Below are 24,498 nucleotides of genomic sequence, written 5' to 3'. Positions count from 1 at the left end.
CCAAAGCAAAATTAAATAATTCTACTCTCTTTCTTCATGACAGCCTCACAAATATTGGGAAGTGAACACATCTCACCTTCAGATTAAACATTCTCCGACACAATTTTACCAGGGCCCTTGTGTCAGTTGCTCTCCTCTAATCTGTGCCCCCTCATTGTGCACTTTCAATGAGTCATTGTGACCTCGTGTGGTCTGAGTACACTGGGGTCTTCAACCAGAGCCTGGCTGAGTGGCACATGGACAGGCTGGGAAGTCAATCCAGGGGCATCAATTCAAGCTCCATCATTTCCTTCTTGTGTTACATTGGGCAAGTAACGTACCACTCTGTGCCTCAGTTTCCTCTTATCTAAAGAAATAATAATAATGTCCCTTACTCAATCAGTTGCTATAGGATTAAATGAATTAATATAGTTAAAGAATTTAAAGTAGTTCCTGGTCCAAAGTATATGCTCAAGAAATGGCAGTGTTATTCTTCTTATTGTTATAATTGGTTTGGATATTACCTTTCTGTTTATGCAACCTTGTGGTTTTAGGGCCCACATCATACTATTGGCTTACTGGTGCCAGGAATAATGGACAGCAAACTAATTTGGCTATAAATTTATCTCAGCTCTTAGCAAGGAGCCTGGGACATGTCTAAGAAATGGTTGCCAAATAAGCAAGTTAAGTATTTGGCCTTTGAAAATATTCTTAAGCAGAACATGGGAAGAATTTTTCCTCCTGTTTTCCAATGTGAAATGCATTGTTGAGTTTTTGTGGTTAAAGTGCCATTAAGGATTTTTTTGGGGGAAATTGTTATGGTCTGCCATTCATTTTAAACCTTAACTGAAAATGGAGAGGCACCACTTCCTGCTGATAAAATATTCAGAAGGTTTGGGTTGTCAGTATACATACACCTGGTCACAACAGAACTCTGAATTAGAGACTTAATTTTACATCATTATTTATGGGACTTCCACATTGATACCCATGCAGTTTTCATTTTTGCTGGCTTAAATGTTTCACCCTGTCATTCAAAGTGCCCATGTCCACTGTGACGAATAGCTATCCCTGATGCCTTCTCCTTCCTGCTCCTTCCCCTGCTGCTCTGGAGATTTCGGAGGAGGGGCACTGGTTAAGGAAAGAGTTTATGACTCTTGTGGCTTCCTAGTAGCATCTGGAAGACAAGTGTCTGAGACAGAAACTTTGCAGGGAGCAGTCCTCAGATACTTGCACCTTCTTTGAATGCAAGTAGCCTGAAAGAATTTGTCAGTACCACTTTCAACTATTTGCACAGCCAACTCTGTCCATTATGTGGAGGTCTCTTTACAATTATTTCCTTAATCTCATCCACTATCTTTTTTTTGTTTGTTTGTTTGTTTTTTTGTTTTGTTTTTTTGATTAATCACTGTGCTTTAATTATGTTCAATTTGTAACAACGAAAATACATCCTGCATATCAGATATATACATGACGATTCACAACAGTAGCAACATTACAGTTATGAAGTAGCAACAAAAATAATTTTATGGCTGGGGGTCACCACAACATGAGGACCTGTATTAAAGGGTCGTGGCGTTAGGAAGGTTGAGAACTGCTGCTATAAACCATTGACCTGGTCCCACTTGATGCAACAGGGGAGAGTCAAAATAGGTTACTGAGCAGTAAAATAAATGAATATGTAGATCGACCTATGTTTTATTGTGATGATGATTATTTAATGCAGGAAACAGTTTATTTTTTTATGCTTCAAAGTTTTTGTGTTTTTTTCAAAGTTTTTTTTAATATATTTTTTGTTGCTGATGGTATTATAGATATCTCCCATTTCCTCTCCTTCCCCCCCTCCTCCCAGCCCCTACCCACCCCAGGCATATGCCTTAAAATGATAAAGCAGATTCCCTTTGTTCCCTGAGCTATATAATTATCACATAAGCACCTATGTTCAGCCATCTGAACGTTGTTGGCACGGCTCCTGCCTGACCCGGCTGTTCCTATGGGACGCCCTCGACTTGACGGGAACTGCAAAACCCTCCCAACAACCTCGTTAATTACACGGCCGGCCGTTTGGCACCTGAGTCTGAGCTCTTGCAGCATCACTGCCGTTGTCGGCATCCGCGTTGGCTCCTCCCACCTGTCGGCATTCGCCACGCCGACACCCCTTACACGCACATCTTCCCGCCCCAACAACACTGGCAATCTGCGGGCTGGCATCCCTACCTTCGAGCTCAGCCGGGAACGTTGGTTTTTGGTCGGTCACCCTTAGCTCGCTGGCCGGCCGAGCTGCCCTTGTCCACAGAGCTCCACACATGTCACCTGACTCCTTCCAGAGTTCCAACCATGCTTCAAAGTCAACACTTCATCTTTTTACTTTTCCCATTAAATGGTTACTACGTGGCATTGAATTATATCCTTTAAAGCGTTTCCTCGTTAGCGATTGCAAATGTGTTTGTGCGACCCACGAGCCTTCAGGAGACCCCGCCCACCCTCGCACTGAAATATGTGGGTCCCTCGCAGTTTCAGTTTTTAGCGTTACAAATGCTGGCCCCACTGGCATTTGGCATGTCCACTGATACAAGTCACTTCTGTTCTGCTGGAACGATCAACCTGTTGTGAGTGGCAGGAGCATGGCTCTTGTCTGCCTTCTGCACGTCGTCAGGTCCTGTTCCCGCGGGTCTGGCGTGCCCACGGGATCCGAGGTCTCGGGGAGCAGATCTGTTAACATTAGTCCCCCTTTTCCCTGGAGATTCGGTCTGAGGCTGCCTGGAGCTTGTCTCCACTCCAGGCCGGGGACCGGCATTTCCCGTGAGCTTGGGCCGGCCTGGTCGCCTGGCGTGAGAGTAGGTCAGCATCTGTAGCTGCTGGGCCAACGACCCTCCTCCAGCGCCCCTGCCTGGTGCCCTCTGCGTGAGGGAGGCCCCGTCCACCTGCGCGCCAGGCAGACCTTCGCCGGGCGACCGCATGGGCCGCGCGTTGGAGAGCTGGGCCGTCGCCCTCGCTGGGTCTCGGCGCCCATCACTGTGTCTCGCTGTCATCTGTCCCGGTGGGAGAGCTCCCGTGGGACTCCTCCTCCGGCGTTTCTGCTTCGCGGGCTTTAGGGTCGATGAGTGCTGGGGTCCAACCCCAGCAGGTCCAGGGGTCCCCAAAGGTGTGGACGGAGTCGACGAAGAAGGAATGACACAGAGACAGCGTTCAGTTGATCAGCAGCCTAGCCAGGATCTCTAGCCAGGATCTCCAGCCAAGTTCTGGTCTGGATCTCCAGAGAAGTTCTGGTTAAGATCTCCAGCCAGGTTCTGTGTCCATGCTCTCTTGCTAGGTTCTCCAGCCAGGTTCTGTAGCCATGTTCCCTCGCTAGGTTCTCCAGCCAGGTTCTGTCCAGGTTTTCCAGCCAGGTTCAGTTACCAGGTTCTAGTCAGGTTCTCTTGCCAATTTCTGTAGTCAGGTTCAGTCCCGGATCTTTTGCCATGTTCTCTCGCTAGGTTCTGTCTCTAGGTTCTGAGGCCAGTTTCTGTCCAGGATCTTTTGCCATGTTCTCTCCAGCGAAGTTCTTCTGTCTCTAGAGAACGTTCTGTGTAGGTTCTGTGTCTAGGTTCTGTCTCTCTAAGTCCTGTCTCCTAAGTCCTGTGTCATCCACTATCTTGATGATTCTCTTGGCATAATACCTCTAGGGAAAGGCTTCCTGACTCTAAAGCCAATGTATGCTAAAAAATTGAAACTGCCCTTTTTTTTTTTTTTTTTTTTTTTTTTTTTTTTTTTACCATGCAAAGTTAGCAGTCTACTGCTCTACAATTTGTTACAAAAACTAATTAAAATACACATCTACCATAATTTTTTTCTTCATGCAAGATGATATATCCTGATTACAATATAACTTTCACCAAAAGACCTTTGATACTGGATTTTACTTAAAGTAATTCACATTCACTTCAACAGATGCCCTTGATTCTTTAACATCATACTTTTTGACATGCTAATCCTCAATTTCAGATAATATAATAACAGCTGGAGAGCAAGTTAACACAGCCTGGTATTAGATTGACTGGCTGTGGTAATTCTACAAATGAGTCAACTAGTAGTTGTTTTTCAGATCCCTCACGTTTAGGGAATCCCATTTCAGTTCCTGAAAGGAGATGTGAATCACTTTGCAGCAATTTAACTGAGTGTTTTAAATTTAATATATTATACTACAAGCCTTCGACTTTTCCCCATATTCTGATTTTCTATTTGTTATATAATTTTTTAAGAGTGAGTTGAAATATCTAATTATAATCTTAGATTTTTCTATTTTTCCCTGAAGTTCTATCAGTTTTTGCTTCATGTACTTGAAACTCTGTCAGTAGATGTACAGTATCTATGATTGTTATGTATTCTTAATGAATTGAATCCTCTATCATTATGAAAGGATAAGATCCTCTTCCCAGAAATCTATTTTGTCCTTTATTAATGTTGATTGATTATTATTAGCATTATTTATTTCCTATTCTTTTACTTTTATTTTTAATAGTTCTACTAAGGTATAATTATTTATAATTATTATGAAATATTTTTTACTTATTTAAAGTATACAATTTTATGAATTTTGACAAGATTATGAATATTTCCATCACTGCAGAATTTTTCTTAAGCTCCTTGGTACTTCTAACCTCCTGGCTTCTTCTTGTCCATTCACCAATCCCCAAACAGTCACAGATACTGTTTTTGTATATATTTGTTTAGAATATTATACACATGGAAACCCACAGTGGGTATTACTTTTATTCAGCATAATTATTTTGAAATTAATCCAGTTTGTTGCATCTGTCAATAGTTCAGTCTCTCTCTCTCTCTCTCTCTCTCTCTCTCTCTCTCTCTCTCTTTGCCAAGTAGTATTCCATTGTACGGATATATACAGTTTAATCCATTTGTCTGTTGAATGGGTATTTGGATGTGAGCTATTACAAATAAAGCTGCTGTGAACGTTCTTGTACATGGTTTGTATGAACTTATGATTTTATTTTCTTTTGGGTAAATATCTAGGAGTGAAATGGCTGGATAATGTTGACAGGTTGATGTTGAAAATTTTAAGAATTTGCAAACATTTTTCCAAAGTGGTTGGAACATTTTTTCATTTCTCTCATTATTTTATTTTTATTTTATCCACATTCTTGCCAACAATTGGAATGTATTCTTTTTAATTTCCATCTTCTACTCTGTGTATTTTTATCTCATTGTGGTTTTAATTTTTATTTCCCAATTATTAGTGATTTTGAACATCTTTTCATGAACTTCTTTTTCATCCACAAATATTCTCTGATAAAGTGCTATACAGTTTCACCCAGTTGTTTTACTGTAATGTTTGTTTTCTTGTTATTGGGTTTTAAGTCTTTGTATATTAGTAGATACAAGCTTTTCATCAGATATAAAACATGCAAATATTTTTACCTAGTCTGTGACTTGTCTTTATATAGTCGTTATCAGTTTCTTTTGAAGATAAGTTTTGAATTTTTATGAAGTTCAATTTATCATTTTTTCCCCAATGGATCATGCTTTTGGTGTCATGTTTAAAGGCAGGACCCAGGTATATAAAATCCAGGAGACCAGGGCAAAATGAAAATGATTGTTCTATTGTTGAAAAATTATTTAGAATTTCAGGATGGTGTCAGCAGAGCATTAAACTAAGTGTGGCCTTACTAATAGCATATTATTATTCGCATTGTTTATTATTTCCTATTCTTAAACTAAGTAAGGCCACACTTAGTTTAGTGCTCTGCTGACAACATCCTGAAATTCTTAATAATTTTTCAACAATAGAACCATCATTTTGAGACCATATAGTATTCCATTTATTTATTCCTGCTATTATTTATATGACTAGGGGCCCAGTGCATGAATTCGTGCATCTGAAAAGAACGGTGGGCTGTGAGGCTGTGGTGAGCACAGGGGCGGGTCTCAGCCCATCCTCAGCTTCCCCACCTGGCCCCTCCCACCTTGGACCCTGGTCCCGTCTGCCGGCACCCTGCTCCCACCGCTCCCACACGCTGACAGGGCTGGCCCCTCGCACCTGCTAATGGCACAGAGCGATTAAGGCCGGTGCCAGCAGTGGGTGTGTGTTAGGCCAGTGCTGGCAGCAGGTGTGAGGGCCGGGTGGGACCATGGTGCGCGGGAGCAAAGAATTTTCAGTAACCACCAGAGGCTCGCCCCAATGACAGCAACCTGCATCCCACCTTGGTCTGGCGCCTCCGTTCATGTGCTCCACCATCCCGCCGCGGCTGACACCCACAATGTTCCGCGCTCCGCCACCTGCTGTTGACGCCTGCCATGTTCTATGCGCACCCGCTGGTGATCAGCACACACCATAGCGGCCGGTTGTTCTGCCTTTTGGTCTATTTGCATATTAGCCTTTTATTATAGTGGATTGTTGTCAGACATTTTACTTTTACATATTTTATGAACCCCACATTAGATGGTTATTATTTTTGTTTAAACAATCAATTACCTTTAATAAATACATGTACATATTAACCTGTATATTTAGCACAAGGTTCTTTGTTCTTTGGTTTCGATCCATATTTTTATCTGGTATCATTTTCTTAGTTCCTGGAGGACTTCCTTTAACATGTCTTGTAGTGAAGATCCTCTGGTGATAGACTCCCTCCATTTCTGTTTGTCTTAAAACATCTTTATTTTACCTTTATTTTTTAATTTCATTTTTTAAAAGAATTTTAGGATATTATTTTTCTTTCAGTACATTGATGATGTTGCTTCATTGTATTCTTGCTTCTGTTGTTACATATAAGATATTTGCTGTCCCATCTTTGTCCTTCTGTATATACTGTGTTTTTCCCGTTTAAGGGAAAGAGAATATTGTCTCTTTATCACTGGTTTTGAGTACTTTCAAAATGATGTATCTTGGTGTAGTTTTTCTTCATATTCCTTGCATGGAATTAACCAATTTGGAGCTTTAGTTTTATAGTTTCAACCTATTTGGAAAAATTTCTGCCATTATTTTTTCAAATATTTTTCTTTTCTTGCCTTCTTGATACTCTCTCTGGAGACTCAAATTAAATATTTATCTAGTCACTTGAAGTTATCCCACAACTCACTGAGGCCTCTGTTAAGTTTTAGAAATTCTCTCTTCCCCATGGATTTCATTTGGGATCATTTTTATTACTGTCTTCAAGTTTACCACTTGCATTTTTCAATTTCTAATCAGCAATCAATCTCATCCAGTGTGTCTTTCCCATTTAACAAATTGTGGTTTTCATCTATAGAAGTTGATTTGGGTCCTTCTTTACATTTTCTATGTCTGTACTTAACTGCTTGAATGCATGGGATACAGTTATTATGATTGTGTGTATGTCCTTGTCTAATATTCTAATATCTGGGTCAGTTCTATGTCACTTTTGACTCATTAATTCTTCCCCTTGTTACAGGTCACACTTTCCTGCTTTTTTTCATGTGTACCATCATATATTGGATTCAGAATATTTTGAACTTTACTTTGTTGGATGCTTGATATTTCTGTATTCCTATAAATATTATTGAGCTTATTCTGGGATTCAGTTAACTTGCTTGGAAGCAGTATATGTACTCTTTTTAGTTCTTCCTTCAGAATTTGTTAGGTGAGACTAAATCAGTGATTAGACTAAGGCTAATTTTCCCCACTACTGATGCAAGACCCTTATTTATACTCTGTATCCCATGAATTTATTCAGTCTTACTAGTGGGAAAAGGTGCTATTTCAGGTCACCTCTAAACTCTGATCCTCTCAGGTGGTTTTCCCCAGCCTGGAGTGGTTTCTTCACATAAAATTGCTGATCAGTACACAGCTGAATACGGTACTTGAGGGACTCTTCTGCACATCCTGGAAGTTCTCTATCTCTACAGCTCTGTCTTCTCCAGTGCTCTGTACTCTGTCTACCTTGATCTCCTGGGACTCTCAATTTAAAGAACCCATTGGCGTTCCTTCCCTTTACCATATCCTGGAATCTCTGTCAAGGCTTTGAACTCAAGTAATAGTAGGACTTACCTTATTTGTTTCTCATTTCTCAGAGACGGCTGGCCTTCATTTCCTAATGTCAGATGTCCTGAAAAATTCAATTTGTCAAACTGTTTTATTGTTTTATGTGAGAGGGCCCTCTGGTCTCTGTTACTCTATCTGTCAGAAGTAGAAGTCACTTAGGCTTTTATAGAAAGTTTGCATAATTATTAAGCTCTCAGATTTTGGGGCAAGATTCTTGTTAACATTCACATTCTTTTCAGTTATACTTCTAGCATTGACATTTGTTCATGATGATAGTATGTGACTATAAAATATTAGCAAATGGTAATAATATTCCTCAAGCCATTCAGTTACATTTGATTAGCCTCACAGGTTATGAAGAACATAGTGAGAAACATGATTAATATTTACAATATGGAGTTATATTTTGTATTATGATTAGTATAAAATGACTTTTGTGTTGAGCAGGAAGAAATGAAAGGATTGTGTATTCTTTATTTTTATTTTTCTAAATTAAATTTATTGGAATGACATTGGCCAATATGATTATATAGGTTTCAAGGGTACATTTTTATGATACGTTATCTGTATATTGCATTGTGTGCCCACCACCTAAACTCAAAACATCTTTTGTCATACCATTGTGTGACCCCCTTTACTCTCTACTACCCCTCCCAAGCCTCCCTTCCCTCTGGTAACTGCCATATTGTTGTCTGTGTCTATGAGTTTTTGTTTCATTGTCTGTTCATTTGTTGCTTTAAGTTTTATATCCCATATATGAGTGAAATCATATGGCTTTTAACTTTTTCCGTCTGACTTATTTCGCTTAGCATGATATACTCAAGGTGCATCATGTTGTCCCAAATGTCAGTACTTCATATTTTCTTATGGCTGAGTAGTATTCCATCATTTATATGTAGGATTATCTATTAAAATTAAAGAATGTAATTTTGGTCACTTACATGGTAAAGTAAAAACTTTTTCTTCATCTTTGCTATTTGTTGCTCGTGTGTGTGTGTGTGTGTGTGTGTGTGTGTGTGTGTGTGTTTATTATGGCAAAGTATCACAATTTGTGTTTCAAGATGGTACAGTTTCTTTTCAGAATCAGTTATTCCAAAAGAGGTCTGCAATAGTTATTGACATAGTGGTTTCCTTAGGAATAAAAAAAGAATCCTATAATAAGCAATAGAAATAAGATTGTTACTAAACATTTAGAGACTTGCTGAATAAGCATGGGCTATTGTGGTATTTAATATCTAGTTATATGTGTTTATTTGCAATAAAAACAGCATTAGGAACACACCAGAATGTATATAGCGAGTTAAAAAATAATAACATGCAGATAACAATTACACTACAGTATCTCATATTCCACTCTTTCTATGGCAATAGCATTTGAAAATTTAAGTAAAATGCTTAGCTATTTGCTTAGCAACCTAAGAAATATTTACTCTTTGTCAGCAGGCAGCATAGTCCTTGCTAATATTTAGGCTAACATAACAAAGAAGATATAAAATGCCTTCAAGATAATATTGTTTCTTTTTAATATTTTGTGTCATTGACATGTTAACGAGGAATCTGCACATGAATAATGTGCTCATACTTCCACGTGCACCAGATGCTATGCAGAATGACACACCAGCACACTGAATGAGACAGAGCATACCGCCTCTCTGCACATGCACTTATGTGTTCTGGCAAGCAGCAAATAAAGTCATTCATAGATTAGGAATCCCTGGCACAGTGTATTATCAGGGAAGCATTCTCTAGATGTAATAATTATAATGAATTGACTTGGATATCAAGTATTGTCACTAAAGGACGCATATTTTTCTTATTTAAATATTCACAAGAATTTTGGATATTACCTTTGCAATTGTACAATTAACATTTATAATTTATTTTTTTAATATTTGAACTTTAGATGGAATAAATTAGTGCAATAAAGCACACAATGGTTTATGATATAATTATTCACCTTTGTAAGTGATGAATCAATAAGGTAGAACAGTAGATTCAACATTTTTTGGCCATTTTATTGTCCATTTCTGGATTATGTTGGGACTCTGGTAGCTCTGAAGTGTCTTTAGTGTGGAATGTTGTAATTAGAGAACCTTGCTGGAAAATATTATTCAAAAGAGGTGCTTTTCTAACTGAACTCCAAAGATTTGCTTACTTCTGGAGCTTGTATATCCTGAATATGTATCCATAAAACTAGCGAGAGTGAAACCCTGCGCCAGAACCCCAACATGCTGTTCTGAGGTCTGCCTGCTCCTTGGAACTTCTGTCAAATATTCCGCAGGAAGCTGACTTCCTGCCTTCCTTAGTGATCTTCTCAAACATTTTCCCCAAGAAGAGGCTTTACTCACTTTTGTTTTCTTCATATACTCTATATACAGGGATTTTTTTTTGGCCAAAATAGAAAAAATGTTTTAAAGTATTGGTGTTTCTATTTCAAAACCCACATTTATCTTTATTTTAAGCATGCTCAGCTTCTTCAATTCTTAAATAAGATATTAAAATGCATTTTGCCCTGATTGCCTTTCATGGCTTATATATAGACTCTTTTAAAAACTTGAAGCAAATGAATTTAGTTCAATAAGTATTTCTTGAGCATCTGCTGTGTGCAAAGCATAGTGATAGGCTATCTTGAATAATATATGCTGCAGACTGCCAATGGTCTTATAATGTATTTGAAAGGAAGGAAGATGTGTAAACCCAATAATTTAGCACATGATTAATTGGCATAAAGCCATATCACAGGTTTATTGGCTTCTCCCAAATCTTTCCAAAATAGACAGCAAGCTATTTGAGGGCAAATCTGTTTTTGTTTTGTTTTGTTTAATGCAAGATTTATCCTTAGGGCCTACAGGCATAGGATTCTGGTTGACAAAGGTGGCAATTAAAATTTAACAGACATGACAATGCATTGAATTAAGGTGGTAGGTTTTGAAATGGCTGAACCAACTTTCCTAGCCATATGGGGCTCTCAAGGTAGCATGGGGTCAGTCCCTAGAAGAAACTAGATGCTCTACTGAGGAGTTAAAAAAAAATAGCAAATTTCCACATACCTTCAGTTTTATTTATCATTATTCTTAGTGCTCCCACCCACCCTTTCCCCTCAGCCCTCTGGAAGAGTTCCTGGGCTGGGCTTATTTTTATGATTGAATTATATGATAATTTATGGCTCTGAGTAAATTGCTCACAATACTATTTTCTGCTACTTAGGAGTGCCAAATCTAATTAGATCTACCACAAAATGTATATTTCAAAAGTTGCTTTCTACCCTGTAAAAAACATTGATTTTCCATGGGTAACAGAGAAGTGATACTCAAGAACCTACACTGATAACCAATTAGTACCAAAATTTATATGGAAAAAAACATTGTACATATTTATATATTTGGTATATAAAAATGTTTGTATGTCATATATCTTTTAATTTAAATTATTATTGAAATGTATATATCAGTCTAGGGGTTATCCTGATTTCTCCTTTGTCAGTCTTGCATGTTGGATGGAAACAGTTTGTGACAGTGATTGATTTACATACAACCACTTCTGAGAGAGTGATTGTTTTAATTAAAATGTTGGGTATCCCCGCCCCCCATATCTGAAGGCAGTTGGAATGATTTGTATTTCTTTCAGTTCTGAGTGATGAGGCTAATATATTATAAAACATCTTTTTTTTCTTGGTGTACATGGACATTAGCTTTCATTATTTCTATTTTAACTAATATCAGAGGGCATAGAACAGAGTGTCACACAAGAAGTATCCTCAAAATACTTGAGGCACAGCAAATGGAAAAAGAAGAGGAGAAAATTAAATTAAGACAACCTAAGCTTTCTTATTTTCTTAAGCAGAGTGGATATGTTGAATGCATAAGATTTTTTGGAAAAGAATAAAGAACTCTAACAATTTAATGAATTGAAAAATATTTTGTAGTTTTACACGGCTAACTCAAATATGGTTGTGGAACTTCAGATATAGAAGTTTGGAATATATCAGTATATTGAATACAAAATCCTTTCCTGGTAGGTCTTATATGTAACATTTATTAGAAGAATGTCACCAAACCTTCTTATCCCATTATTTAAATAAAAAGTGAGCATGTACCTCAATAAAAGTTTGTTCACACATGTAATATTTTTACTGTTTTGTAATATATCGAGACATAATATTCATTGAGGGTGATGTTCCATTTTTAGGATAGTATATGTATTTCAGATTGTCTTCTTAACATTTCATATGCTTTTGATTGAGTTCCTGTTAGATCTGACTAGATAATCATTGCTTTGTTATTTACCTTGTGTACTTGCTTCTCTCTCTCTCTCTCTCTCTCTCTCTCTCTCTCTCTCTCTCTCTCTCTCTCTCTCTTTCTCTCTCTCTCTCTTCTCTTAATCTATCACCTTTTTCACCCAAAACATTCATTTTCGAAAACCCATATAGTTATTGATTTTTCCTGAACACAATTAAGGAACTCTAAATACCAATCCAGTAGTTCAGGCTGAATGCCAATATAGTCTCATGTGATAACTTTCAAAGAAGATTGAAAGGCCAGCAGTAGTTATGGGGAGGCGAACAAATATTGCTACTAACACTATGCTTGGCACTACAATGCTCAAATATGTCATTTCACTTTCCTTATCTCTATTGTCTAGTTTACGCAGGGCTAAATCCACAGTTCGCCATAGTGCTACTAACTAGGGAAGTTTGCTGCCATTTGCTGAAAGGTAGAGTCTGGGCTCCCGTATTATCTTGCTGTTGGTGTAACTGCCACAATTCCACTCCTATTTTACTTGGTTATTTTAATAGTACTTTGATTTTCCTTCTGGGAGCCACTCTTCCCTGATACTTGGCCTATAAAATTTAGGGGGATGGTGCCAGGGGGACCCATGCCTGGCTAAGGAGCACATTCAAACAAAATGATTCTTACCTCATCATACCTGGAGCTTATCTACCCGTGGACTTACTGATAATGTAATTTTATAAATTCCATTTGTTAATAATCAAAGAATTGTGTGTATTTGTTCTTAACCATATAATCCATGCAGCAGATATATACAAAGATATCATATTAGCTATATTGCTGGTGTTAGCTTTTGCTTTCCCCCCCAGCATCACCTTTAATCCATACTACCTCTGTTTTTATATGTTTTCCCTAAATTATAATAACTTTAGTTAAGCCAAATAATATAAGTTATACGTTTACTTAGTCAGGAACACATAAACTTCAGCATATTGCAAACACTCATTAGCAACAGGACTGAGAGCCAGGGTCACTATGTCAGCCCCTCCGGATTAGGGCGTGACCCAAACTGCCTCAGGCCCTCCAAGAACCCAGTGTGACATGTGACCCTGAAAACTTCGATGTCAACTCATGTAAACGGTTAGCAAAGCTAACATGTTTTATTTTTGGAGATACTAAATGCACAGGAAGGTTCTAGTCCTGGGTCTTCACACAACGCAAGGGGTTGCTATTGTTTTGGAGACATGTGCTATTATTGCAACTGCCCAGTCTAGTTCCTGTCCACTGACATTTGTGTGATATTTTCTTAGTCCCTTTTTTTCAACTTTTCTAGAGTCAGGAAATAATATATGGAAGTGAGCTGTCCAGCACATGTTAGACGGAAGTTAAGTGCAAAAATGAAGTGCTATACACAGTAGATTTAGAAGTTTTGTAATATGTTTGCTTTGCCTGACGGCACATAACTGATGTAGTTGTTTTCTCAGTAAAATAGTTTTTTTTTGTTTTATTTTTTGCTATGTTTATTTGGTTGCATACTTTTTACCTTGGGGGAAAGTTTTCTTTTCCTTTTATTTTACTTATTTGAAAGAATGCCCTTCAAGTATAAACAGTCACATTGCATAATGGTCAGTTTTATAAATAATAAAGTATCATAGTGAAGGTTTCATGGATTGTGACTATGCACAAAAAGAAACTAATAAATTTAATTTTTAAAAATTGAGGGCAACAAGTTAATCTACACTGTGTTTACATTTAGGTTATTTGCATATATGTGTGCAATATTATTTTCAAGTATGTATGAAGTTATATTTTTACTCATTTCTTGGCAAAAGGCATTAATAAATTTTGCAAAATATATTTTTATTGATTTTTAGAAAGAAAGGAAGGGAGAGGGAGAGAGAGATAGAAACATCCATGATGAGAGAGAAATATCACTGATTGGCTGCCTCTTTCACGTCCCACACTGGGGATCAAGCCTGTAACCCGGGCATATGCCCAACTGGGAATTGAACTGGTGACCTCTTGGTTCACAAGTCAACACTCAACTACAGAGCTACACCAGTCAGGAGGCAATGATACATTTTTATTAAAATTTCTGTATTTTCATTATAAATGTATCATGCCATTATTATAAGAAATTTTGTGGGAGAAACCAAGATGGCGGCATAGGTAAGCACCGGAAATTGCTGCCTTCCACAACTTCAAAAATACAATGAAAAGACAAAACGGACATCATCCAGAACTATAGGAAGGCTGGCTGAGTGGAAATTCTACAACTAGAAGAAAAGAGAAAAGCACACTGAGACTCAGAGGAGCTGCGGAAGTAAAGTGCAGAGGTATGGAGGCTCAGAGGCTCGAGCGTGCGGAAAGGGGCTGGTACCTGAGGACGCGGCTGTCTTTTTGAATCGGAGGGAGTCACAAGCTCCCGACTGCTCTGAACTCCGGTTCTGGGAAGTCTCTGGGGATCCAGGGCTCATATAGGGAGAAACTGGACTGTCTGGCAGCAGGCAGAACTTGGAACTTGGGGCGGCTTTCCCTCAGAGGTGCTTGCAACAATTACCGGGACACTGAGATGCGCGGCCTCTTAGGGCAGGGCTGAAGATCAACCATAGCTGCTTGCTCTGCCCTTTGATTCCCTGAGATCCCGCCCCACTCAGGCTGTGGCAGAGGCTTTTGCATATGAATGCCCTGACCCTTTGCAACCTGAAAATTACCTAACAAATTGCAGCTGGGCCAGACAGACCCAGGACTTCCAAGAGAAGGCCAAGGACCCACAGCAGCTTGCATTGCTTCACAGCTGGGCCTCATCTGGGCACCTCCAAACCCCCAAAAAAGGAAGGGGAATCTGCAGATCTCTTCGTAGCTCCTGCTGGGTAACCTCAGGCAGAGGCTAAATTAGCACCTTCTTAGATCCAAGAGCCAGTGTACCCAGTGGTCAGAGTGGGACCATCCAGATTACAACTCCTCAGATCCATAAGGGACACACTCAGGGGGCACACTCAGTGAGCACCAAAGCCCCAGTGAAGCAAGTCTTGCCCCAGAAGGGTGTCTTCAGCACAGAAGTTCTCCCACTGCAGACACAGCTGATTCTCACAGCCAACTAGCCTGGAGGTCAATTCCTCCCAGTGATGCCTACAACAATCAAGGCATAACTACAACAAGACTGTGCACAAAGCCCACAAGGGGCTGCACCAAGAGTGTCCACCTCAGGTAATTGGGGAGGCTGAGCCACTGGGCCCTATAGGACACCTAGCACACAAAACCTCTCTACCAACACAGGGAAGCATAAAAAATGCGGAGACAAAGAAACAGGTCACAAATGACAGAAATGGAGGAAAGAAAACGACTGGATATAAAGTTCAAAACCATGTTTATAAGGTTTTTCAAGAATTTTCTGGAAACCGCTGATAAATTTAGTGAGACCCTGGAGGATATGAAAAAAGACCAACTAGAAATTAAGCATACACTTACTGAAATAAAGAATAATATACAGAGATCCAACAGCAGACAAGAGGATCCCAAGAATCAAGTCAAAGATTTGAAATACGAAGAAACAACCAAAAAAGCAAAAAGAATCCAAAAATATGAAGATAGTGTAAGGAGCCTCTGGGACAACTTCAAGCGTACCAACATCAGAATTATAGGGGTGCCAGAAGAAGAGACTGGGCAAGATATTGAAAACCTATTTGAAGAAATAATGACAGAAAACTTCCCCTACTTGGTAAAAGAAATAGACTTACAAGTCCAGGAAGCGCAGAGAACCCCAAACAAAAGGAATCCAAAGAGGATCACACCAAGACACATCATAATTAGAATGCCAAGAGCAAAAGACAAAGAGAGAATCTTAAAAGCAGCAAGAGAAAAAAAGTCAGTTACCTACAAGAGAGTACCCATACGACTGTCAGCTGATTTCTCAACAGAAACCATGCAGGCCAGAAGAGAGTGGCAAGAAATATTCAAAGTGATGAATAGCAAGAACCTACAACCAAGATTACTTTATCCAGCAAAGCTATCATTCAGAATTGAAGGTCATATAAAGAGCTTCACAGATAAGCAAAAGCTAAAGGAGTTCATCACCACCAAGCCAGCATTATATGAAATGCTGAAAGGTATTCTTTAAGAAGAGGAAGAAGAAAAGGGAACTCTTACCATTTGCCACAGCATGGATGGAACTAGAGAGCATTATGCTAAGTGAAATAAGCCAGCCAGAGAAGGATAAATACCACATGATCTCACTCATTTGTGGAATATAATGGACAACATAAACTGATGAACAAGGACTGATCCAGAGACAGAGAGGCATTGATTGGACTGTAGGGCCTTGGAGGGAAGGTAGGGGAGGGTGGAGGTAAGGGGGAGAGATCAACCAAAGGACTTACATGCAAGCATATAGGTCTAACCAATGAACAGGGACAACGGGGTGGTGAGGGCATGAGCCGGGGGGGGGGTGTGGGGTAGGGGGTAACGTGGGGATAAGGACACACATGTAATATCTTAATCAATAAAAAATAAATTTTAAAAAAATTTTGCAAATAGTAAATTATTGAAAAGTAAATGTTTCAGTAACTATCAAAATACCGTTATATTGAACATTTTCGTATTTTCTCTCCGATGTATTTTTATTTATGGATAGTAATTTTTAAATAATCATGTTCATGTTATATATATGTATATTATCACACAAAACTTTTTAACACTGAAAATTTAATTTAAAATAAGTCTGGGAAGTACAATTGTGAACATTTTTTATTGATTAATTGATTTTAGAGTGTCTGAGAAAGGAAGAAAGAGAGAAACATTAATTTGTTACTCCACTTATTTATGCATTCATTGGTTGTTTCTTATATGTGCCCTGACCAGATATAGAACCCGCAACCTTGGCATATCATGATGTTGGTCTAACTAACTGAGCTACCAGGCCATGACAAATCGTGAACATTTTTAAGGCTTTTTTTGTGATCACCATCTTGCTTTTTATGTTGTTCTAATTTTTACTTGTACCAGCAATATATGAAATTACAAATTACCTCATCAGAATTCATGTAGAAAATATATATTGCATCGCTCCTATTTATCTAGACCCTGAAGATGTAACGGTGAGCGATAACATACATTTCACTTTTCTTCTTGAAACTTGCAGTCCGATTTGGAGACAGACATGCATCGTATAATTGCAAAAATAAATGTGGAATTAAAACCATGAATTCAACGCAAAATATTAGCGTCTGTTTAATCTCAGTGGTGGGTATATGGATGTTGGTTTCATTGTTTTCTATATCTTGTAATGTATTAAAAAAAATTTCAACGTGAAATAATTTTGTTCATTGGATTTCACGTATAAGTGAAATCATATGGTACTTGTCTTTCTCTGACTGGCTTCTTTCATTTAGCATAACGTTCTCCAGGTCCATTCATGCTGTCACAAAGGGTGAACTTTTCTTGCTTTTATGGCTAAGTAGAATCCCATTATGTAATACCACAGATTTTTTTATCCACTCATCTACTGATGGACAAATCGTGGCTATTGTAAATAATGCTACAGTGAACATAGGGGTGAATATATTCTTTGAATTCGTGTTTCGGGTTTCTTCAAATAAATTTCCAGAAGTGGAATTACTGGGTCATAAGTCAGTACCATTTTTTTTTTTTGAGGTAACTGCACACTGCTTTCCACAATGGCTGCACCAGTCTGCATTTTCAGGGCACAAGGGTTCCCTTTTCTCCACATCCTCCCCAACACTTGTTGTTTGTTGATTTATTGATGATAGTCATTCTGACAGCTGATATCTCACTGTGGTCTTAATTTACATTTCTATGATGATTAGTGACATTGAGCATCTTTTCATATGTTTATTGCCCATCTGTGTGTCCTCTTTGGAGAAGTTTCTATTCAGATATTTTGCCCATTTTTTAATTGAATTGTTTGGGGGGGGGGTTTGTGTTGATTTTTAGAAGTTCTTTATAAATTTTGGACATTAACCCCTTATCAAGATGTATTATTGGCCAATATGTTCTCCCATTCAGTGAGCTCTCTTTTTAAATTTTTTTGGTGGTTTCCTTTGCTGTGTAAAATCTCTTTAGATGGATGTAGTCCCATTTATTTATTTTTTCTTTTGTTTTCCTTGCCCAAGGAGACATATCAGCACTACTAAGTAAAATATAGACAGACTCATAGATAGAGAGCAGGCAGACATCTCTGGTGGGGTGGGGAGGTTGTTGTGGGGTGAGATTAAGCAAGAGAGAGAGAGAGAGAGAGAGAGAGAGAGAGAGAGAGAGAGAGAGAGAGAGAGAACGAACTCATGGAAACAGTGTGTGATTGGAGGATTGGGAAGGGGTTGGGGGGGAGATAGAGGAAGGCATAGAGGGGATAAATAGTGATGGAAATTTTTTAATTTAAATAAAAAATAAAATCAAATAAAAGAGATAAGAGGAGTAGGAAACTTGGGTTACACAATATATTTGTTTAAAAATATGGATCATACTGAACATCCAGTGTTTGCCCGGCATTTTCAAATAACTTGAATGTTTTTCTATGTCATACCAAAAAAACCAAAACTTTTGCTCATATAAACGAAAAATAATTTTGATGCTTAAAAAATAAGTTACACCCATGAAATATGCTGCCATAAAAGCATTCAAGGAGGAATCTGGCTTTGTCTGAGGTGTTAGGAAAGTGCCCAGAGGAAGTGCTATGGAGCCGATCTTGGCAAGGAGGAAAAGGAGTGAACTATGCAAGGATGCGTGTGTGCACGTGGGTGTACGCACACAGATGTTCCAGGGGCGGCTTTATACTGGTAGGCGTGTTTGCGACAGGTAAGGTTGAAGGAACAGGATGAATGTTTGCAGGCAGTCCACAGTGACCCAGGTTGGGCTACAAACAGGGCACTGCGTGGGAGCAGTGGAAAACAAGGCCAGGCAGATGAGACAGGCCCCATGGCTGCAGGGTGTTTGAGTAATTGAGCCGCCAGCAAAAAGTTGCTGTGTTTCAGGATCGGAGGGATTAGAACAGGCACAGTACAAACAGAAAGACCACCTAGGAGAGGCCCCGAGGGGCTTAGCTGCTGCTAGCTGTGAAAATGGAAAAAGAATGAAGGAGCTCGGGAAGACAGTATCTGTAGGTATTACGCAACTCATTGGAAAAAAAAAATCAAAAAGCAAGCATTGCCCAGCCTGCATGGCTTGGTGGTTGAGCCTCGACCTATGAACCAGGAGGTCAGGCATGCAGGAGGCAGCCAATCAGTGGTTCTCTCTCATCATTGATGCTTCTCAGTCTCTCTCTTTCCCTCTCCCTTCCTCTCTGAAATCAATAAAAATATATATTTTTAAAGTCAAGCATGGAGTTGATCTTTAGGGGGCAGATACTGTTAATATAAGTAGTCATGTCAGGGGTAGAAATACCTTTTGGATGGAGTTGGTGAAGGTGATACTGGAGGAGGTTTAAATTTACAGTATTAAATCGCATGGGTAGAGAGATTTATTGGAAATGCAGCCAGTGGCAACGTGGGTTAGATTGTAGAATAGATGTTCAAGAACTTTGATTCTTTCTAACTTCATGTCATTGCTTTATAGCACAGATTTGGCTGCAGATTTGCATTTAGATACAAATGTGGTTGATCTTTAAACTCCTTAGTTCAGAAAACAAACCAGATCGGTTTCCGTTTTATTTTTGGTTTTTAAGATGGTTCAATTTGATTCTTTTTTAAAAAAAATATATTTTATTGATTTTTTACATAGAGGAAGGGAGAGAGATAGTCAGAAACATCTATGCGAGAGAAACATCGATCAGCTGCCTCCTGCACACCTCCCACTGGGGATGTGGCGGCAACCAAGGTACATGCCCTTGACCGGAATCGAACCCAGGACCCGTCAGTCCACAGGCTGACACTCTATGCACTGAGCCAAACCGGTTATGGCTGATTCTTCATTTTATAGAAGCCACATAAGGTAGGAGGGAAGTGGGCAGGAACATGTTAAAAGCCAGCTTTGCACTCGTTAGTTATGAGCTCTTCGTCAAGTTACTTCCTAGCCCTGTGTCTCCACTTCCTCTTCGTCAGAAAGGGCTTCCTATTAAATAACTTGTGGTGAGGAAGCAATGAGTTAGTCCTGTGATGTACTTGGAGCAGTGCCTGGCACCTGAGAAGAACACAATGTTGTTATGGTTTCTAAAAAGAAAATATCAGATAATGTGAAACTAGATAAATAGAACTCAATTTGATTTTGTTTCTTTGGAGTTCAATGAGAACTCAACACCACAATTCCATGTTTTTCTCACACTTCCTTATCAGAAATAAAGTGAGGTCAAGCAGGGCTCTCTAAGCACGATGTCCTCCGGGTTCATCCGTGTTGTCACAAATGGCATGATTTCCTTCTTTTTAAAGCGCAATAATATTTCATTGTAATATTTCCATGTTCTTTATTTACTTACTGGTTGATGGTCACAAGTTGTTTCCATATCTTGCTTACTGTGAACGATGATGCAATCCCTGAGATGGGGATGCAGATATCTCTTTGAGATCCTGATTTCATTTCCTTCAGATGTGTACCCTGAAGTGGCATTGCTAGATCATATGGTAGTTCACTTTTTAATTTTGGGGGGAACCTTTTTTTCCCAAGTCGCTGCACCGATTTACATTTCCACCAGCAGTGCATGAAGGTTCCCTTTTCTCTACATTCCCATCAATACTTGTTATCTCTTTTCTTTTCTGATAATAGAAAAATCATAAAAGTAGGGCTCTCTTCGTGCAAGTGTGAGGGCGCTTGTGCCTTCGCACTGCCTTGGCTGACCTAGTTAATTCAAGTTCAGAAGATTTAGGAGCTAAAATATGCGATTATTTAAAATAAGTGATTCAGAACATAAACATTTTAGAGAAAAAATGCCAATCTTTAAAATTCTTTGTTTTCATAGCAACTAAGAATTTGCCTCCCCTTCGCTGCCTTTTTACTTTTGTTCTCTTCTTTTCTATGCTGCTGTTGTCAGTGATGAGCAGAAATCTGCTGCAGCAAACCTAAGAAAAGAAGTCCTCAGTACTTAGAGGGCTGATTGCCCAGCCAAGTCCTACTGAGTGATGGGCAGACTAAGGTGCAAGAGTCGTTTTTCCCCCACTAATGCATATCTTAGAGTGATGTGATTTTTAAAGTGATATACTACAGAAGAAGGCACCTACATAGCACGATCTAATAATCACTTAGATGTTTCTTTTTAAAATCCTAGCCTTCTGAAAACATTTATATTCTAATCCGTTTAATCACACTGATGTGGTGCTGTGGCGTTCATACATTATGTTTCAGGTTTTCTATAACATTATGCTAACTTTGAAGAAAATCTGTGTACCATGGAGTCATTTTTCAAGTTATTAGTTTTATCAGATGTACATTTAAACAGATACTGGCATTTTTAATTTCTTGAGGACTAAACAAAAGGCTAAGAATATTCTACTTTTGAACATCTTTTTCTGTTTTTGTTTTTGCATGTATGTGTACTGTGTTCACCTTTTTGCAAATCCACATTTTTTTCTTTTTTAAAAATAAACCAATACTATAGCAAGGAATATTTTTTTATTTTTATTGAATTTAGTGGGATGACATTGGTTAATAAAATGACATAGGTTTCAGGTGCACTATTTTAGATCATCTGCGTGTTCACCACTCCAGTGGGAGGGGACTTGAGTTGGGATGGCGACCACAATTTTTCTATTGATTACAAGGTGCGAGGCTTCATTGTTCTGGGACATCCTCTTGCGTTGATAGCATGATCAGATGTGCATGTCCCTTCAGCAATTGTGGAGATGGTGAGGATTGTGATAGACCACATCAAATCTAGTTCTGATATGGGCATGGCTTTTGAAAAGCCACTGGCCAATATTTATTTTCAAAGATACAACTGGCTGTTTGTGAAGCACTGATCACTAGAGTGGTCCTGTTTTCATTGAATCATTACATGAGAAGTGTGTTCCTATATAAGTTATATTTTTATTTTAATAAACTTCCATTGTCCTCTACCTCAAGACCTTTGGCTGAGAACCATAATCCATATTTGATAATTTTACTCTCCTCCTTAGTTCTATAAATGAGTAGGGTTATCTATGAAATTTGTCTGGTTTATCTAGATTGTGGCCAGAGCTGACCTCATAGCATAGACTTGTTGTTTGGTCTCACCCTGAGTTCAGAAGCCAGTTTTCTCATTTTCCTCTGGATCCTGCATAAGAACCAAAGATCCCTCCATGCAAGTTAGAGTGACCCTTTAGACATCAAGGCAACATTCCCCATATTGGGGCTTTTTCTAATAATGTGCATTAAAGTGTTTGTATATTTTTTTTGTTGTTTTAATTTTTTAATTATTTGTTGATTTTAGAGAAAGACAGGAAGGGAGAAAAAGAGAGAGAGAGAGAGAGAGAGAGAGAGAGAGAGAGAGAGACAGAGACAGAGACAGAGACAGACACTGATTTGTTGCTCTTCTAATGTTTGTATCCTCTGGTTGACGCTTGTGTGTCTTGACCAGGGATTGAATAGGCAACCTTGATGTCTGGTTAAGATGCTCTAACCAACTGAACTACCTGGCCAGGGCCAGTATGATTTCTTTTTTAAAATGCAGGTTTTTCACGCTTGGGGATTACTTGTTAAATTAAGTTTTAAAATCCACTCATAGGGCTTTAACATGGTTTGTCTGAGTCAGAACTTTATAAAACTCTTGTATTGACATCCGGAATGATATTAGCTTAAACTATTAGATTATTTTAGGACTCATCTAACAGCTAAACTCATAGATTAAGTAGTTTAATCATTTTAACTAATAATTTAAATGCACGCATATTTGTCTTATAAAATGACCCATTTTCTGCCGCTGACAAATGCAGCTTACAACAATGTTCTCTTTACCTTCTGTGCTTAGCATACTCCAGGTTTCACAAATACAGAGAAATCTGGGACTCACAAAATATAAGATGCTACTTCTCTAAAATGCCCTCTTGTTTCTTAAAAATAAAGAAAAAAACAACAACAAAACGAAATTCTATTGTGATACAGTGTGAGGCTCATGATAACTGTGTTTGCCTTTCAGATCCCCAGCTCAAGGGTATAGTGACCAGGTTATATTGCAGGCAAGGCTACTACTTGCAAATGCACCCCGATGGAGCTCTCGATGGAACCAAGGATGACAGCACTAATTCTAGTAAGTGACAACTTCAGAACACCAGTTATGTTAACACAGTTGGTAGAAGACACGCTGCTGACTTTTTAAATAATACATTTGCAATTATTTGGTTATGTTGGCTCATTTTTAGTGTTACAGCTAGAATAACATTTACAATTTTACTTGGACCACATGGATGAAAATATTAATAGAGCAATGAAAGAAACCTGCTACTTTAAGATAACCCTGTTAATATTTTAAGTATTTTTCAAACAATTGTCATAACTCACATATTATTATTACTTTTAACCTCATTGTCATAAAAGTCAAATAAGAGCTTTCTAATAGAAGTTGGTTACATGTTTACTTTGGAAGTGTTATTTATATCAGGACTGTAGCTTATTAATGATAATTCTGGAAACTCGAGGGATACAAATTGGTTTAAATAATAAAAATTTAATTTTTAAACATTTGCATTCAACAAGAAAGGATCTCTTTATAGAGAGGACTTGAAAGCTGTGTGACTCTAAATACATTGTATACGATGTTTGACTACTATATAGAATTGGGTCTGTGATAAGATTTTTTAGTAAAAAGCCACACACTTTCTATCATATTAATGTCTGTCTTCATTTTACTGGTTTTTATATATCATTTTCTTGGTATTTATATTCTAGTGTCTCTCCTTATTCATTTTTTGTGTGTTTTTCTTTCCCATTTTCTATTTACCTGGGCATCTCATTCCTTTTAATTTAGCACATCAGTTGTAAAATAGACATACTTTGTACTGCTCAGGAAAATTAGTGAAAAGGAAAACCTTATTTTATTAAAAATATTTAACTATGTATTACCAGTGGGTCAGGAATGGATCTGATTCTTTTCATCCATTTATCATTTATCATTTATCCTTTTTTTGTTACTATTAGTGCTCACCCAAGGATATTTTTCCCATTGATTTTTTTTTAGAGATAGTGGAAGAGAGGGAGGGAGGTGGCGGGGGCAGGGGGAGAGAAACATCAATGTGAGACAGATATCGATAAGTTGCCTCCCACATGCGCTCAGACCTGGGCCAGGGATTGGACCTGCAATCCAGGTACATGCCCTTGACCTGGACCCTGCAGTGCAGGGGCCAACGCTGTAACCACTGAGATTTCTGGCCAAGG

General features: G+C 38.4%; 1 protein-coding gene across 2 annotated transcripts in view; it reads left to right on the top strand.

Moving 5' to 3' along the window:
• FGF14 (fibroblast growth factor 14) overlaps positions 1-24,498 on the top strand; it is a 593,464-nt gene that overhangs the window by 433,663 nt on the left and 135,303 nt on the right. For both annotated transcript variants that reach the window (XM_059685059.1, XM_059685060.1), the window contains exon 2: positions 23,264-23,374. In XM_059685059.1, the coding sequence (XP_059541042.1) occupies positions 23,264-23,374 (111 nt within the window). The remainder of the gene's footprint in view (positions 1-23,263; positions 23,375-24,498) is intronic.

This window comes from Myotis daubentonii, chromosome 2, assembly GCF_963259705.1.
Source record: "Myotis daubentonii chromosome 2, mMyoDau2.1, whole genome shotgun sequence".
Classification (NCBI taxonomy): domain Eukaryota; kingdom Metazoa; phylum Chordata; class Mammalia; order Chiroptera; family Vespertilionidae; genus Myotis; species Myotis daubentonii.
The sequence above is the reverse complement of the archived record's forward strand: the minus strand, read 5'-3'. Positions and strand labels throughout refer to the sequence as shown.